Source organism: Dryas octopetala, chromosome 9 (genome assembly GCF_963921425.1).
Source record: "Dryas octopetala chromosome 9, drDryOcto1.1, whole genome shotgun sequence".
NCBI lineage: Eukaryota > Viridiplantae > Streptophyta > Magnoliopsida > Rosales > Rosaceae > Dryas > Dryas octopetala.
This window is the reverse complement of record NC_141374.1, coordinates 2,487,925-2,505,395: the sequence shown is the minus strand read 5'-3', so window position 1 is coordinate 2,505,395 and position 17,471 is coordinate 2,487,925. Positions and strand designations below refer to the sequence as shown.

The following is a 17,471-nucleotide window of genomic DNA, read 5'->3' as shown; positions in this document are numbered from 1 at the left end:
ATGGCCCTATCAGTCTTCTACATATGTGTCTCTGACTTCTGAATGAAAGACTGTGTGCTCTGAGCCATGGATGCAATCAAATCTTCCAAGGACTTCTTCTGAGGCTGTTGTTGTTGATAGCCCTGATGTGCCTGATGTTGTGGAAATGAACCTTGAGGCTGCTGCTGATTCTGGTTATTACTCCACCTGAAATTGGGATGATTCCGCCACCCTGGGTTGTAAGTAGGAGAGAATGGATCATTCCTGGGCCTCTGATTATATGAGTTAAACATGTTGGCCTGTTCTTGCACAAACTCAGGGAAATCGGCACCATGAGGGCAAGAAATCGTTTCATGTCCAGGTGTAGCACAAATGGCACAAACCTCCAATGATGGAGCTCTCTGATTTAGGGCAAGTATGACATCCATCTTGCGTTCCAGCCGAGCGATCTGCGCATTAGATGCAAGATTATTAGAAGTATTGACCTCATTAACACCAGCGCACTTACCTCGAGTATCTGAATGCATTGTTTCTCTTGCCATCTCTTCATAGAGGTCAGAGGCTTCCTGGGCTGTCTTATTCCTGATAGAACCACCTGAAAAATTAATCACAGCATTCCTACCCGCAAGGGTTAGTCCTTTATAAAATATGCGCATCAATAAGTTCAAAGGAAGTCCATGATGTGGACATTGAAGTAGCAATGTATTAAAACGCTCCCAAGCCTCTGAGAATGACTCATCTTGTTGAGAAAACTGCATAATCTTATCTCTCAGCATATCCGTCTTTTGAGATGAAAAGAACTTTTCTAGGAACTTCTTCTCAATTTCATCCCAAGTCCTCAGTGATCCAGGTTTCAAAGAATTCAGCCAAAACTTAGCTTTATCCTTCAGAGTGTAAGGAAACACCCTCATCTTGAGTTGATTCTCATTCACACCTGTCAAGGGCAAAAAGCTCACAGCATTAAATATATCTTTAAGGTGAGTTAGTGGATCTTCACTAGGTAAACCATGAAAAGAGGGTAGCATATTAAAGTGAGAAGATTTGAGCTCATAATTTCTTGCAGCAGGTGGCAAGGCAATGCTCGAAGGGGAAGCAGGGATGGTCGGGATGTCTAGATCCCCCATGTGTTCCACGTTGTCTTCCTCGGCCATAACTTTTTCAAATTGGTGAGAGCTTGATGAAGATGTAGGAGACGGTGTAGGGGATGGCAAAGGTAGACGTGTTGCTGCTCGAACTAACTCTGCCTACTCCTTTCACAAAACAACCTGATTTGGGCTAATCTCTCATCCAAATGAGTGTCCTCCATTGACTTGTTAGGATCTGGCTGGGACATGCACAAGTACCTACAAAATAAGAGACAAACACATTAGAACCACAATTGAACAACAAGAGAAAAGAAATTTTCGGACTTTTTTTTTTTTTGAAATAAATAAACTATGTAATTAAATAAATACGAAAATTAGAAAACTAAAACAAGTTAAAAACGAAAAACTAAACACAATCCTACAACTATGACTCACGGCACACGAACAAGGACAAAGGGAAAACAAATTAATAAAAGAAAACAGCAAATAATCACTAAATAAAAATACTAAAAGAACGCACTAAGATTGTCACAAAGATCAAATCTAGTCCCCGGTAACGGCGCAAAAAACTGTTCGTTTTAAATTTTAATACTCGCAGTGCACGAATCTATATATAATATAGATGGCAAGCAAGGTCGATCCCACGAGGACTATTGTTGATCTTTAAATGATAATCCGAGTGCTAAAAAGAACCAAGAAAACAAGACACGAGTGGCTGCCCAAGTTTTCACGCCTAGGGCAGCTGCTCACTTGAAATAAACCGCACGCACACACACACGAATGGGAGGGAGTTTGTATGACTTGAAAACAGCAAATTAATCCTAAACAAAAACTAAGATGCGCGACTAGCAAAGAGTATGAAACAACAAGTTATCTTGTGAAAATAGATTGATAGATGATACTAGGACTCTAGGACTTTACCACTAGACCTCATATCCAATGTCATGGTGCAATTTCTGAAACCTTTAATTCCTATTGATGAATGCATTCGCATATTCACCTATGGCATAGCATGAAATGCATGATTTCCCAAATGTATAAACTAGTGCATGGCATCTACCCTAGTTCTTGTACTCTATATGTGACCTATGCATGGCGTCTACATAGGAATGCACAAACAGAATTCATTAAGCTTATATGAGAAAATAAATGCAATTAAATCCCTAGTGCATGGCGTCTACCCTAGGTGATCTAAAATTGATTTCACACAATCAGATTTTAGCCAATTGCTAAGCCCTAGATTGTTTATCACTCACATTAGGGATTGATTGGTTGTCCTCACCCTAAATTTATTAAATTCTAGATGCAATAATCCTAGGGGATCAATCAAGGATTAGAAACAACTAGAGAACAATGATAACATGAAATCAAAATCATCAATCCATGGAATTAAATAAATAAGCAGCAATTACATAACTAAACCATTGAATATTCGGCCTAGGGCTGAATCCTAGGCCCTAGAAAACGTGATTAGTTCATGCTAGAAAACAAGAACAGCCACGAAATCATGTTTTTCATCTAACAATTACAAGAAAAGAAAAGAAGAAGAGAAAACACCCCAAGGAGAGCTCACGCCTCCAGCAGCCCCTCTCTCTCTATTTTCTGATTTTTTTTTTCCAAGTGTGTGAACGTACGTCCAAAATGAGAGAAAGAGATGAATTTATAAGGGTGTGCGGCAGCTAGGGTTTCAAGGCTAGGAAAATGCGGCTGCTAGGGTTTTGGGAAAGAAGGATGTGCGGCAGCTAGGGTTTGGGCTTAAGTTGTGCGCGCAAGGCCCTAGGGCTTCCCTCTCTTGTGCAAGGTGTAGCTGGTCCTTATGGGCTTCCATGTAGCTGATCTCCTCCCCTTAATGAACCTCCAATAAATCAGGAATTAAAATGAAATAACTAGGGTAATATCAAATCTGATTTTTTTAGAGCCCAATTAGAAAAGGAGAGCCTTGTAAGGTGCGGCCAGCCCTTCTCTCTTAGCACACACGCCACTTCCTATGTGGTTTGGGCTGGGCTTCCATTTCGTCATGCTCTTGGACCCTCTCTTGATCTTGGCCTTCCCTTTAAACAGTAAATATTCATTTAAGCTCAAAATGGGCTGATTTGCATCCATTTAATTCCTATGGGCTTTCCACCTACAAAAGAGAAAAACAAAAATAAATAACATAAAATATAGGGACTAAGTACTAAATACATGAAGATAGAGGGCCTAAAATGCAAACATTTAAGGACCCAACAAATTCTTTCTTTGACGTTGAGGGAAGGGTAATGGTGCTCTAGGTACAATTAGGGAGGTCACAGCTTGCTTACTTGCTTGAGTAGACCTGAGCTTCTCTTGCTTCTTTCTTTCTTCCTCCTCTTCCTTTCTCCATTTTTCATCCTCTTTATCCTTTTGAACTTGCTTGGGATCTAAAATCTCAACCTCATCATCATCATTGACTTGACCATCATCCTTTGTAGCTTGCGTATTGCCAACTTTATTATCAACAATTCTTCCACTTCTCAAAGTAGTAATTGCTTCTGCAGCTTCATTAGGAACTTGTGTGCCCTTCACCACTTTATCCAAGGTTGAAGTCACTTGATCCAATTGGGCTTTCAAACTAGAAATAGCATTTGATGTAGTGCTAAGTTGTTCCTCGGTCTTGTTCATGAAAGATTTTGTATCATTAGACATAGTAGTGGCACTTTGAGCTAGTGACGCAATCATATCCTCCAAATATGTATTTCTTTGCTCAACAGGAGGTGGTGAACTCGGCCTACTTTGAGGTCTCCTATGCAGATTAACAACTCTTTCTCCTTCATAAATCAACTCCTCTTGTGAAACCATAGAAACTTGATTTGCCATCATAACTTGCATCATTTTCTTGAGTTCAGCCACTTCTACTTCCATGACCAATTTCTTTGTATTTCTTTTCTTTCTATTCCACTACTGAGAATTCAATGCCAAAGTATCAAATAATGCCCATGCATCTTTAGAAGTCCTTTTCTTTAATGCTCCTCTACAAGTCATATCCAACATAGTGCGATCTTGCTCCATTAAACCCTCATAAAAATAGTCAATCTGCATCCATGGAGCAAAATTATGATGTGGACATGAATTCAAAAGTTCTTGATACCTTTCCCAACTTTCATGAAAAGCTTCATCTTCCTCTTGTGTAAACCTTAATATTTGCTTCCTTACAATGGTATCAGAGCCACAAACTTGTTGTTAATCATAGTCCCTGTGACATCGGAGTGGTCAGAATCCACCGATTACAAACATTGATCGACAACAGTTAGCTCTTACTTTAGTTTGTTTAATTTTTGAAAATATTTTGAGGGGGGTGGAAGTCCGTTGTAGCCGAGGATAGGCGATGAGGATGTTTGACACCGTTGAGAACTGAAAAGTATTTTCGAATTTTCACAAACTGTTTTAATGGCTAATCTGTTTAGATCACTGTCTCGTAGAACGGATGGGTCAAGACCCAATGAAGTTATGAGGATTAAGAACAGCGAAGAAGTGGTAATTAAAGATTTTGAAAAACAATTACAGAACTGGAAAATTCCCAAAGTCCCTATTTACGATGTTTACAGAAAGGGATCATTTTCTTTCAAAAGTGATTATGTAATTAAAACCTGTGAAAAAACAGTTGATATATCAGAATCTCATGAAAATTTCCAACTGTTTTCACAAGAGATGTTAAAGGAACATCAAAAAAGAGAATTTAAGTATTTACATATTGGTTTAGTACAAGTTGCAGTAAAACCCTTAACAAGAACAGGGCTAAAAACATCAGTACTAATATGCGTTCGAGATTGCAGGCATAATCGTTTTGCGGATTCACTATTGGGAGTAGTGGAATCATCACTTTGTGATGGGCCAGTATTTTTCAATTGTTTTCCAAACTTTTCTATCTCACTTGCAGATAAAGGAGCCTTAAAGGCTTTAACCCTAAATTTACAAACACAAGGGTTTGATATGATCTCAGGGTCACAAAACATGGCTGTGGTTTATAGAATTTACTATAAAGCCATGAATACTCTTTGTCCAGAAGCTCATGACTTAGAAGTCAAAGGTAAGACTACATTATTCCAGGCCAATCTAGGTAAGGCTAATGTAGTTGTTCCTAAAACTATTATGTGGAATGATATAACTCTTCCTGAAAGATGGACCTTACAGAATCAGGTCCCTGCTAGACCATTAGAGAATCAAGAGGTGGATCAGATCATTGAATACCAAGATGGAGATGTAGAAATCAGATTTTCTACAAGCAGGACATCAAGGATTGGAAGAGAAAGCACAAGTTCTAGGGGAGAAAGTTCTAGATTGCCTAGTGCAAGAAACTCATTCGTGGCAGAATCGGAGCATGATAAAATAATCATGGGAGGCTTGATGCAGACTGAAAACGGAATTAGTCAACCATGGTATAGGGTGGAAACACCTGGTACTGAAGCTAGTAGGCCAAGCCAGGTAAGAAGGCCTCAATCACCTACTTTTTCAGATTTGGAAGGTGATCTTTTTATAAATATGTTAAAAATAGAAAGCCCTTTTGAAATAGATCAAGAACTCCTAAGAAAGGAGTATATGCTTGATAAAAACAGTAAGAAAAGAGATTGGTTTGAACGTACTTTCAATTCAAAACAAAAGGAAATCATTCATAGAGCTTTTAATGCAAACATGACCCAGCATAAGAGGCACATCGCTTTCTTTGTTTGGTTTGAAGGCTTTGCTAGAAGGCAAAATGTTGAAGAATATAATCTGGTGATTAATACTCTAGAAAACCCTTTTAAGAATTACCTAACTAAAAAGGGAAAAACAGTTAGGTCAATCCATCCACCAGCAGAAACCCTAGAAATAAGTGGGGCATTTGCTGCTCCTTTCAAAACTGATATTTTATCCAGAGTGGAAAAGGTAACAACTGAACATATTGGAGACATTTTGTCCCAAGGGAATTATACCAATTTGTTCCTTCAATCTTTAGGAGCCCAAACTTCTAGAATTGAAAATACCTTAAAAAATTTTAAAGAAGAGGATTCTAAATTAGAGTCTGTTAAAGAGATTAAAAAAGACTCTATACAGGAAGTAATGTTTAAACCTCCACCAACCTTGGAAAATTATAGATTAAAACCTCCTGTTTCTAGCATCCAGCAAAAGGATGTGATGGATGAAATTCTTCAAAGATTGTCTAAATTAGACATAAAAGATAAGACTTCTAAAGCAGAAGGGTCAAAGAGTCCCACAATCAACGTCCTCTCTAAAAAAGAAGAAGAAACAGAAGAAGAAGACTTAGAACAAGTCTTCCTGAACCATCCAGAAGATTCAGCTAATGCTCAGGTAAATAAAATAAATTTTAAGAGAAATCCAATTCCTATGGCTCCAAGTAGGAATTATTACCATAGACCAACAACTGTCGATATGGGATTCGAGGAGAATTTCCATTTTGACACTGCCAGGTTTGATGCAGGATCCATTGTAGAATGGAACATCGATGGCCGTACAGAATACCAAATTATTGATGTTGTTAGGCAAATGCTAATGTATGCAACTGTTGGTAAAGCTGCAGGTAATTCAGAAAGTCAAGTGGCTTCAGCTATTGTGACTGGCTTTTCAGGACAACTGAGAGGATGGTAGGATTTCATGCCAGAATCTAAAAGAAATGAGATTTTGTTTGCTACTAAAAAGGTAGAAAAAGATGAATTTGGTGTTAAGTCAGAGACCACATTAGAAGATGGGGTAAATACTTTGGCTTACACAATTACTCTTCATTTTTTAGGATCTGTTAATGTCCAACATGAAAGGTCTAGGGAAGTTCTCATGAACCTTAAATGTCCAACCTTATCCCAATTCAGATGGTATAAGGATGTGTTTTTAGCTAAGGTGTATACTAGACCAGATTGTCACCAAGAGTTCTGGAGAGAAAAATTCATTTCAGGTTTACCGCCTTTATTTGCTGAGAAGGTAAGGAATAGGCTAAAAGCTAGAAATGGAGGCTTAATCCCTTATGCTTCTTTAACTTTTGGGCATCTTGTCTCAGAAATTTGTGCTGAAGGTTTAGCCTTATGCACAGATATGAAATTAAAAAGGCTTTTAGAAAAAGAAAGATCTTCCAGAGGAAAAGAAATGGGTGATTTTTGTGAACAGTTTGGATTTTCTAAGCCTTCTGATTTGTATAAAACAAAGAAAAGAAAATTTCACAAAAATAAAAAAATTTTCAAGAAAAAGGCAAGAGTGGGTTAAAGAACCCAAAGAGGAAAGAAATTTTAAAAGAAAAAGATTTTCCAAGAAAAAGAGTTTTTTAAAGAAACCTCCTATCTGTTTTAAATGTGGCAAAACGGGACACTATAAAAATGAGTGTCGTTTGAAAGAAAAAATTAATTCTTTGGAAATTAATGAAGAATTAAAAGATAGAATTTATAAAATTCTTCTAAACTCAGAAGAATCTTCAAGTGAGGATATCGCTGGATTAGAAGACAGTACAGATCAAGGTTACTCAAGCTTTAGTGACCAAGATTCAGACATCTCCTGTATCTGTAAGAAGGTAAAAAATCTTGAGGTAAATGTTTTAACTTCCCAGGATAGTTTTCTCTTAGATCTTATAGACAAAATAGAGGATCCTACCCAAAAAAGATTAACCCTAGAACAATACTTAGAAACTGTTAGCAAAAGTCAGCCTAGTAAGAGAAAAGAGAGCACTTTTCCCTCACTAATTGAACCTTACAGTTTCCAAAATATAATTGAAAGAATAGGGGTCTCACAAAACCTTAAATCTCAAGAACCAACAATCCCATATCTAAAGAAAGAAATCAATGAAATAAAAGGAGAAGTCAAAGCTCTAAAAGAGAGGGTCAACCTTCTAGAATTAGCTCAGCTCTCAGAACGGTTTCAAGAACAGGAATTCGAAGAAGAATTCTCTGCTGAGTTAAGAAAAGAAAAGGGAATAGTCATAGAAGAGTCAACTAGTCTTAATCAGATCAACCAAATTGACCAAGTAATTACTCAAAGATGGTTCATAGAAGTAACCATTAAAGTTGGGAAAAATTTTGAATTTACAACAATGGCTTTAATGGATTCAGGAGCAGATTTGAACTGCTTAAGGGAAGGGTTAGTCCTAGTGAAATATTTCTCAAAAACAACTCAGGCTTTGAATGCTGCTAATGGAAAGAGAATGAAAATAAATTATAAATTATCTGATGCAGCGGTCTGTAATCAAGAAGTTTGCTTCGAGACACCCTTCTTAATGGTAAGAGACCTTTCACAAAATTGTATTTTAGGAACTCCCTTCCTAAATATGTTATATCCTATGCAGGTCTCCAAAAGGGGAATTAAAACTTCAATCGGTGGAACTAATGTTGTTTTCTCTTTCGTTCAAGAACCACAGGTTAAGTTTATTAATAACATCAAGGACCAGATAGAGAAAAAAGAGAGGTTCCTGTTCTCTTTAAAAGAAGAGGTCCAGTATCGAAGAACAGAAGAAGTCTTAAAGACTTCACAGGCCCAGGCCCAAATCAAAAGCATAGAAGAAATGCTAAAAAGGGAAATCTGTTCAGATTTACCTAATGCCTTTTGGAATAGGAAAAGACATGAAGTCTTGTTACCTTATGAACCTGACTTTAATGAAGCCCAAATTCCAACAAAAGCAAGGCCCATTCAAATGAATAGTGCTCATCTGGACCTTTGCCAAAAAGAAATTAATGATCTCTAAAAGAAAGGCTTAATCAGGAAAAGCTCTTCACCCTGGAGTTGCCCGGCCTTTTATGTGGAAAAGGCTGCTGAAATCGAACGAGGTGTTCCCAGGTTGGTTATAAATTATAAACCCCTTAATAAGGCTCTCAGATGGATTAGGTACCCTTTACCTAATAAGAGAGATTTACTAAATAGACTCTGTGGTGCCACTATTTTCTCAAAGTTTGACATGAAGTCAGGCTACTGGCAGATCCATATCAAAAGAGGAAGAAAGGTATAAAACTGCCTTTACAGTTCCTTTTGGCCATTACGAATGGAACGTAATGCCTTTTGGATTAAAGAATGCACCATCAGAATTTCAAAACATCATGAATGAGATATTTAACCCATACTCTCATTTTACTATTGTTTATATTGATGATGTTCTGGTTTACTCTAAGTCCTTAGAACAACACCTCAAACATATTAAGGTGTTTCACAAAGTTGTAATGAATGCAGGGTTAGTTGTGTCTGCCAAAAAGATGGAAATATTTCAGACCAAGGTAAGATTCCTTGGACATAATATTCATTATGGAACAATTATTCCAATTGACAGGGCTATCGAATTCGCAGACAAATTCCCTGACGAAATCAAGGACGTACAAAACACAACTGCAAAGGTTTCTGGGAAGCCTAAATTACATTGCAGATTTTTATCAGGATCTTGCTAAAGAAAGCAAAATTTTATATAGAAGGTTAAGAAAAAATCCTACTGCTTGGACACAACAACACACTGAGGCAGTAAAAAGGCTTAAAGCCAAGGCAAAAGAATTGCCATGCCTCTTTATCCCTATTCCTGAAGCCTTTAAAATAATAGAAACAGATGCTTCAGAACAGGGGTATGGTGGAATCCTAAAACAAAGGATTCAAGGTAAAGAACAGCTGGTCAGGTTCACTTCTGGATGCTGGAAACCTGCACAGCAAAATTATTCTACAATTAAAAAAGAAATTCTTGCAATTGTTTTGTGTGTCACTAAATTTGAAAGTGATGTTTTAAATCAACCATTTTTAATTAGAGTTGATTGCAAGGCAGCTAAAGACGTTTTAACTAAAGATTTAAAAACATAGCTTCAAAACAGATTTTTGCAAGATGGCAAGCTATTTTATCTGCCTTTGATTTTCAAATTGAATACATTAAAGGAGAAAACAATTCCCTTCCTGATTTTCTAACCAGAGAATTCTTACAGGGAAAGAATTTGCAGGTACAACAGACCGAGCCAAAGCTTGAACCAGAAACTGGAAAGGGACCTAAAAGGACCCATACAAAGAAAAGATAAGCAAAAAATGGATCAGGAGGAACCTAAAAGGTCTCCTTATATCCCTTCAATGGAAGTTCCTCTGGGAACTATTGAGGATATATATGCAGAAATGAACCCAGCTGAAGTAGCAAGGTTAAATCTAATTGGTCATTTACACCCTAAATTTGAGGGTAAAAATCAATTTTTCTTTGAAGCAATCCTAATAGAAACAAGATCGGTTAAAATAACCCACAACTATAGAAATGACTCTAAAAGAGTTATAGGGTTCTCTCAGCTATACATCTTAAAGGTGTTAACTTTGAATGATTGGGGTTCTAATCCAATGTCTAAAAGACGTTTTAGAAATCCAAAAATTTATCCAAATTATTTTAGTTATTTTGATTACCAGCATGCCTGGGAAAATGCTTTGTGTTTACAAAATGATATTTTCTCACACTCCTGGTTTTTTAATTTTCAGGTCCGAGATAAGAAGCCCCTTCCAAACTGGTTTAAAGCTTGGTTTCTTATTTGGGGTCCTTCCATTGATCTTTTGCCTTTGAATCTTAAAGATTCTTTTTTCAGTTTTCGAAAATCAAATTTTGATTTGGAAGAATATTGGGAAGCCCTTTTATGGTTTTTCTACCTATACGATATGATTTGGATTTTAAAATGGGTTTATGAAATCTCCCCTCCAGAGGAAGATAATTTCGTCTATCTTCCTCACCTTAAAAGACAATTATTCATAAAATGGTGGGATAAGTACCAAATCCAGCGTTTGCTGTTCCCCAGATTTAAAATTAAATCTGTTAGTGAAGTTCTTGCAGGGGTAAAAGAAGCCTCTTCTTCCCAGTCTCAAAAGGAACCCAAAGAAACTGTTCCTGTCCTTAAAGGACTTCTCTCTCAGACCAAGGCAGCTAAAACAGCTGATCCCTCTCTCTCCCAAGCTGATATCAAGAGACAGCTCATGGAAGCACTTGATGAAGTAGACAAAATGTCTACATCAGATCATGACGAAGATGACACCCACCTCAATAATGAAGACGACTGTGAGGGAATATGCTCCCCTCTTTATCATTAAAGGTGTCGGCCACGTTACCTTTTCAAAAAGAAAGTCATTGTTCATCTTAGTGTGGGTCACTATTCATTTCACCACGTCACTTCTGGTTCCCCACTCCGGTCCAGTGCGTCTAAAAGGATAGGAAGGAATCTGCTTTTCCCCTCTATATAAGGAAGGCCTCTCCTCACTTCTAAGGCATCGAAAATTCCACCAAGTCCAAGTTTGATTTTAGAGTGTTTTCTTTGAGTGTTTACTTTGAGTGTTCAAGTGTGTTTTCCTTTTCAAGTAACTAAAGAAACTATTTGGAGGTCTCCTGTTCCAAATGAATCAGTAAGTTACTATGCTTTGTTCCTTTTTCTGTATTTTGGTTTGTTATCTTTGTATCTTTGAATTCCTTTTGCTTTGTGTTTGTATTTCATACTTGTATTCCCTTCCAGCTCATAAATATAAAAGGGATTAATTCCTGGGAAATGTTATGGTTAGCAAGAACCAAAAAGAAAATAAAAACATAAAATTAAACCTAACTAAAATGACTTAACTAAAATTAATCAAACTAGTAATCAACACCAATAACAATTCCCCGGCAACGGCGCCAAAAACTTGTTGTTGTTTTCCTAAAGCAATTTAATTAACCTTTTTCCGGCTTTAAGTTAACTCGCAAATGCACGAATCACGGAGTAGCAAAGCTTGCAAATACAAGGTCGATGCCTCAAGGAATTGTATTGATGCTGTGATTACTAACTCAATTAAATCAAACACCAACTCACACACACGATTAAGGGGTTTTTGGATTGGTTTTTAAGACTAGACTAAACTAACAATCAAATAAACAATAGCAAATTGAATTGATTTAGATAAAAAACAATAATGAAGAAGCACTAGGGTTTCAGAATCCACCACTAGCATACCATTTACCATACTATGGATACAAGAAATTAAGGACAAAACGCACTGATAAAGTTTGTCTACCAAAAGGCTTTGATTTTCCCTTCTAGCAATTCTTCTTATGCATAACTAAGGTTTAATTATGCCCTAGTCAGTTAACTAAACATGTTCCCTAAGGCTTGATTATACCTAGGGCTGTTAGCCATGCAAGAGTCATTAAGCTTTGTAAGAATGATAAACACATAGAGCATAGACCCACTTTAAGGTAACCTATGAGCATATATGATCCTTTTTCTCATGAATATGTTCTTAGGATACTCACTTGTTGCCAATTGAAATTATCATCCTTCTGAGCTTATTTAATTTCACAACAAAATCTAAATGCACGCAACCTAAGGTAATCAGTCAAAGACAATCAATTTAAATAGAGGTCCAAGATTTATCAACACATCATGTAATTAAAAACTCAATCATCCATAATAATAGTAAATAGCATAACTAGGGCTTCATCATAGCCCTAGCTAGAAGTTTAGCTACACATAACTAAAGTAAAAGAAAAAGAAAACATAATTAAAAACTAGAAAAACCGATGGAAGAGAGAAGGAGTAGCCACAGCAGCAAGGTGGAGGTGGCTCCACCCTTGTGCGACGGCTTGAGGGGCTGCAGCAAAAGAGACCTTCTTCTCCTCTAGGGTTTCAGCAAAGGAGGATAGAGGTTGGTGGCTTGCTTGAAAAATAAAGGAAAGGTAGCTAGGGTTTTGTAGCAAAGAGAGAGAGCAAGAGAGAGAAAAGGGCGTGTAGAGAGACACCACTTGTGAAGGATAAAGGTCTATTTATAAGGAACCTTAGGGCTGAGGTTTCACTTATTCTTCAATGTGGGATTCAGCTGTTTTCTTACAAACTAGGGAAAACACATGGGCTTGGGTAGCAAAAGATGCAGCAAACATTGGGTCTTGGCCTATTTTGGGTGTAACTCACTTTTTTGTTCGAGGAACTGCTGCGCTACCTCCACTAAAATAGCCATAACTTGAGCTAGACAACTAGGAATCGAGATCCATAAAATTCTCTGTGAAACTAACATTCATAGCTTTCCAACCATATATGGCATGACATCGGGTTTAATATGTGGAAGTACATAATTGCTGTTGAAATTTACTGTTCAGATTTCAGGGTTTTGACTTCTTTTTCAGCTAGGATTCCTTGTGATCTTTGACTGAATCTTCTTACCAAATTAGGATTCCAGCATAGAGAATGTGAGGCCCTGGAAAATTTTGGTGTTTGATTTTCAAAGGTTTGGAGATCAAAGGTTGGTTGTGAACCAATAGGAACTCTGTATTCGTTTTATGAGTACGTAGTACTTTTCTGAGTTCTGGAGTGTTTTTGGTTAATTTTCGAAGTTAAGGAATTTCAAAAATTAAAGTTTGTTGAGTGGGAAGATCTTGGCTGTTCATCTACTTTGATCTAATGGTCAGGATGGTGACAAGTGGCAACAGGTGGTGGCAAAGGAGGAAGCCACGCGAAGGCAGGAGAACTCGGTGGAACCTTGTGGAATGCATCACCGAGGGCTCGGCAGCCTTCACCGATCGCTCGGTACGACGGCGAGGGCTCGGCAGGCTGGCGAAGGCTCGGCGAGTTTACTATATATAGCCCCCCCCCCAGTTTCATTTCTCATCCGCAGCATCTCTCTCAGTTCTCTCGTTTCTCTGTTCTCTCTCCTCAGTTTAGAATTTTGTTTTTAATTTTGGTTTTTGGTTTCTCTTCGCCCGCGGAAGTGGTGAAGTGGTGAAGTACACATGGTGGTTTAGGATGCACGAAATCCAGGTGGGTGGACTTTGTGTATTTATTTTGTGGGTGATCCCTTATCTTGATCTTGTTATTTGTTTTGTGGTATTTAACTGTGTTATTTTCAGTTAATTGCTTGTGTGCTAAAATTTGGTTTCATTCTAAGATTTCAATCCTGTTTGTGATTCGAAGATGATTTTAAGCTTGTTGGCTTAATAGGATAATTGTGAGCGTGAGAACCTAACGGGAATATTTTAGTATCCGTTTTGTGATACGAGCTATTGAGGTTAATAGTTGTTGATTAGGTTTGTGAATAGCCAGTTGTGATCTATTGGGCTGAGTTGCCTAATTGTGATTTGAGGATATCTGTGATGACCGGATTTGAGATTAATGTACCGGTTGGTCAATATATTGTGGTTTGACACAACCTGAGAGTAACAAGTGAATTGGATAGGTTGAGATACCAGTGTGATTGTATGATGTGGCAGGTAGCTCAGACTTTACTGTGGGCCATTGTACGTGGTTGTTGCCAGATCGTACAAATGTGCATGAAGTATGTGTAGCAAGTGGCCAGGTTTACAATCAGAGATGGTCACTCTCTCTACCAGTTCATTTTTACGTTGAATCGATCGTGAGATTGTTGATGTTGGTGATTGGCCAATTTGGATTGGCCATTGTGTTGATTTGGTTGTTAGTGCTTTGTTAAGCACATGAACGCTTTAGTAAGCGTGATTGTTGGAGATGCTTGTTATCGGCTTAGTTCTTACTCTAACTGAGTTGGTGGTTAGTGTTGGTACCACGTTGGGTACAGAAACACTTGGAGATGGGTGATTTGTGTGTGACTTGTAGTCAATGTCTATTTGTGGTTGTGGGTGTGAGTTGTTTCACCCATATGAGCTTGCGAAAGCTTACCAGGTTTGTTCTTTAACTCGGTGCACCATTCAATGGTGCAGCGGTTGGTTTTGCAGGTTAAGTAGGACTAAGGAAGCAGCGTGAAGGAGATGTGGCAATTGGTAATTCAGAAGTGGTTTTTCTCTTTTATTTGTAAAAAGTTTTATATTTACTTCAGCTCATTAATATTCAAAACAGTTGTACAAGGTTACTATTTATTTATGAAATCTTGGGGGTTGGTTTTTAATCAAAGTATTTGATTCATTTATTCCGCTGAGTAGTTTGCATTTTGATCCAACCCGTTATTTTGTTTTTAAACTCAGCCTTACATTGATTGTTCGGTTCTAGATGCAGTTGCCAAGTTTGGTAATTCTATCTAGGGCTGAATGGTCAGTGTGGTGCTGTGGCGCATCCGAATCTTCCAGCTCGGGGGTTTGGGGCGTCACAGAGAAAGTCTTCTAAGGCAATGAATTAATAGGTGCATGGACTTCCTCTTTGGGCTCCTTAAGTGTCAACTTTGGGCTCCCCTCCTTGTGGGCTTGAGATAGGCACATGGCCTTGGTCTTCTTGGGCTAGGGTTATGCGCATGGCCCATGATGCATGGGCTGCATGTAAGGTCCATGTTCTTGATGATGTGGCATGGTTGATCATTGCCTTTGACCTTTGATCTTTGACTATGACCAAAAGTCAACCTTGACCAAAAAGATTCTCCCAAAGATTATGTCCAAGATTCCTTCAAGATTTTAGAAGATTCCTTCTAGAAGATTCCCTCAACATTCTTTTTCCATTATTTTCCATTTTTGGTCCTAATTTGCCCAAATAAACTTATTTTCCTTCTTCACACTTGAATTACCTACAAAACACTAAAACAAACCAAAATACACAAAAATGCCAAGTTTTAGCATTCTAGGAGTGAAAGTTAGTATGTAAAAATAATGCAAATTGGACACTCAATATGTTCTAGACTGATTGAACCACATTTGATGTTAAGAACGAACCGAAACGTCATTTCGGTGCATACTTGGTCCAATTTCGTCCAAAGTGCACCAAAATGTGACCGGTAGCCAAGAAAGACATGGGAAACACTTTCTCATGTTAGGATATTAGCGTTCTAGACCTATTGAACCACATTTGGTGTTAAGAACGCATCGAAACGTTATTTCGGTACATACTTGGTCTAATTTCGTCCAAATTGCGCCAAAACATGCTTAGTTGGCAAGAAAGACAAGGGGAAGCAATTTCTCATGTTAGGATTAGCGTTCTAGACCTATTGAACCACATTTAGTGTTAGGAACGCACAGAAACGTCATTTCAGTGCATACTTGGTCCAATTTTGTCCAAATTGCACCAAAACGTAACCGGTAGGCAAGAAAGACATAGGGAAACACTTTCTAGTATTAAGATTAGTATTCTAGACCTATTGAACCACATTTGGTGTTAAGAACGCACCGAAACGTTATTTTGGTGCATACTTGGTCCAATTTCTTCCAAATTGCACCAAATTGCTCCAAGTTGGCAAGAAAGATATGGGGAAGCACATTCTCATGTTAGGATCAGTGTTCTAAACCTATTGAACCACATTTGGTGTTAAAAACGCACGAAATAGTCATTTTGGTACATACTTGGTCCAATATTGTCCAAATTGCACAAAAACGTAACCGGTAAGCAAGAAAGTCATGGAAAAACACTTTCTCATGTTAGGATTTGCGTTCTACACCTATTGAACTGCATTTGCTGTTAAGAATGCACCGAAACGTCATTTCGGTGCATACTTGGTCCAACTTCGTCCAAATGGCACCAAAACATTACTGGTAGGCAAGAAAGACATGGGGAAACACTTTCTCATGTTAGGATTAACGTTCTAGGCCTATTGAACCACATTTGATGTTAAAAATTCACCAAAACATCATTTAAGTGCATAACTGGTTCAATTTTGTCAAAATGGCACCAAAATGGCATCAAAATGTGACCGATAGGCAAGAAATACATAGGGAAACACTTTTTCATGTTAAGATTTATGTTCTACACTTATTGAATAACATTTGGTATTAAGAACGCACACAATTGTCATTTCAGTACATACTTGGTCAGAAAGACTTTGAGAAACACTTTCTTATGTTAGGATTAACGTTCTAAACCTATTAAACCACATTTGGTGTTAAGAACGTACAAAATCGTCATTTCGGTATATACTTGGTCCAATTTCGTCCAAATTGCACAAAAACGTGACTGATAGGTAAGAAAGACATGGGAAAACACTTTCTCATGTTAGGATTTGCGTTCTAGACTTATTGAACCGCATTTAGTGTTAAGAACGCACCGAAACATCATTTCGGTGCATATTTGGTCCAATTTCATCCAAATTGCACAAAAACGTGACCAATAGGCAAGAAAGACGTGGGGAAACACTTTCTCATGTTAGGATTAGCATTCTAGACCTATTGAACCACATTTGGTGTAAAGAACACAGGAAAACGTCATTTCAGGGCATACTTGGTCATTTCAGGGAAAACGTCATTCTAGACCTATGCACCAAAACGTGCCCGGTTGGCAAGAAAGACTTGGGAAGCACTTTCTCGTGTTAGGATTAGCATTGTAGACCAATTGAACCACATTTGGTGTTAAGAACGCACAAAATCATCATTGGTCTAATTTTCTCCAAATTGCACCAAAACGTGCCTGGTTGGCAAGAAAGACTTGGGAAGCACTTTCTCATGTTAGGATTAGCGTTCTAGACCAATTGAACTACATTTGGTGATAGGAACGCAGGAAAACTTCATTTCGGGGCATACTTGGTCTAATTTTGTTCAAATTGCACCAAAACATGCTTGGTTGGCAAGAAAGACATGGGAAAACACTTTCT

At 37.9% G+C, this 17,471-nt stretch overlaps 1 protein-coding gene and 2 non-coding genes across 3 annotated transcripts; 2 read left to right on the top strand and 1 right to left on the bottom strand.

Moving 5' to 3' along the window:
- Positions 1–17: 17 nt before the first annotated feature.
- On the bottom strand, positions 18–1,130 carry LOC147273158 (uncharacterized). The gene has a single exon (XM_086228163.1). It carries the CDS (start codon positions 1,128–1,130, stop codon positions 18–20), a length of 1,113 nt encoding a protein of 370 aa, XP_086084289.1.
- Positions 652–755, top strand: LOC147273159 (small nucleolar RNA R71). The gene has a single exon (XR_015119792.1). It is a non-coding gene; the product is annotated as a small nucleolar RNA R71 (small nucleolar RNA).
- Positions 1,131–4,131: 3,001 nt separating the features above from the next.
- LOC147273157 (small nucleolar RNA R71) lies at positions 4,132–4,238 on the top strand. The gene has a single exon (XR_015119794.1). It is a non-coding gene; the product is annotated as a small nucleolar RNA R71 (small nucleolar RNA).
- Positions 4,239–17,471: the final 13,233 nt, after the last annotated feature.

Excerpts from the sequence above, each read along its gene's own strand:
- LOC147273158 (XM_086228163.1), bottom strand. The coding sequence starts at position 1,130 with ATGGCCGAGGAAGACAACGTGGAACACATGGGGGATCTAGACATCCCG.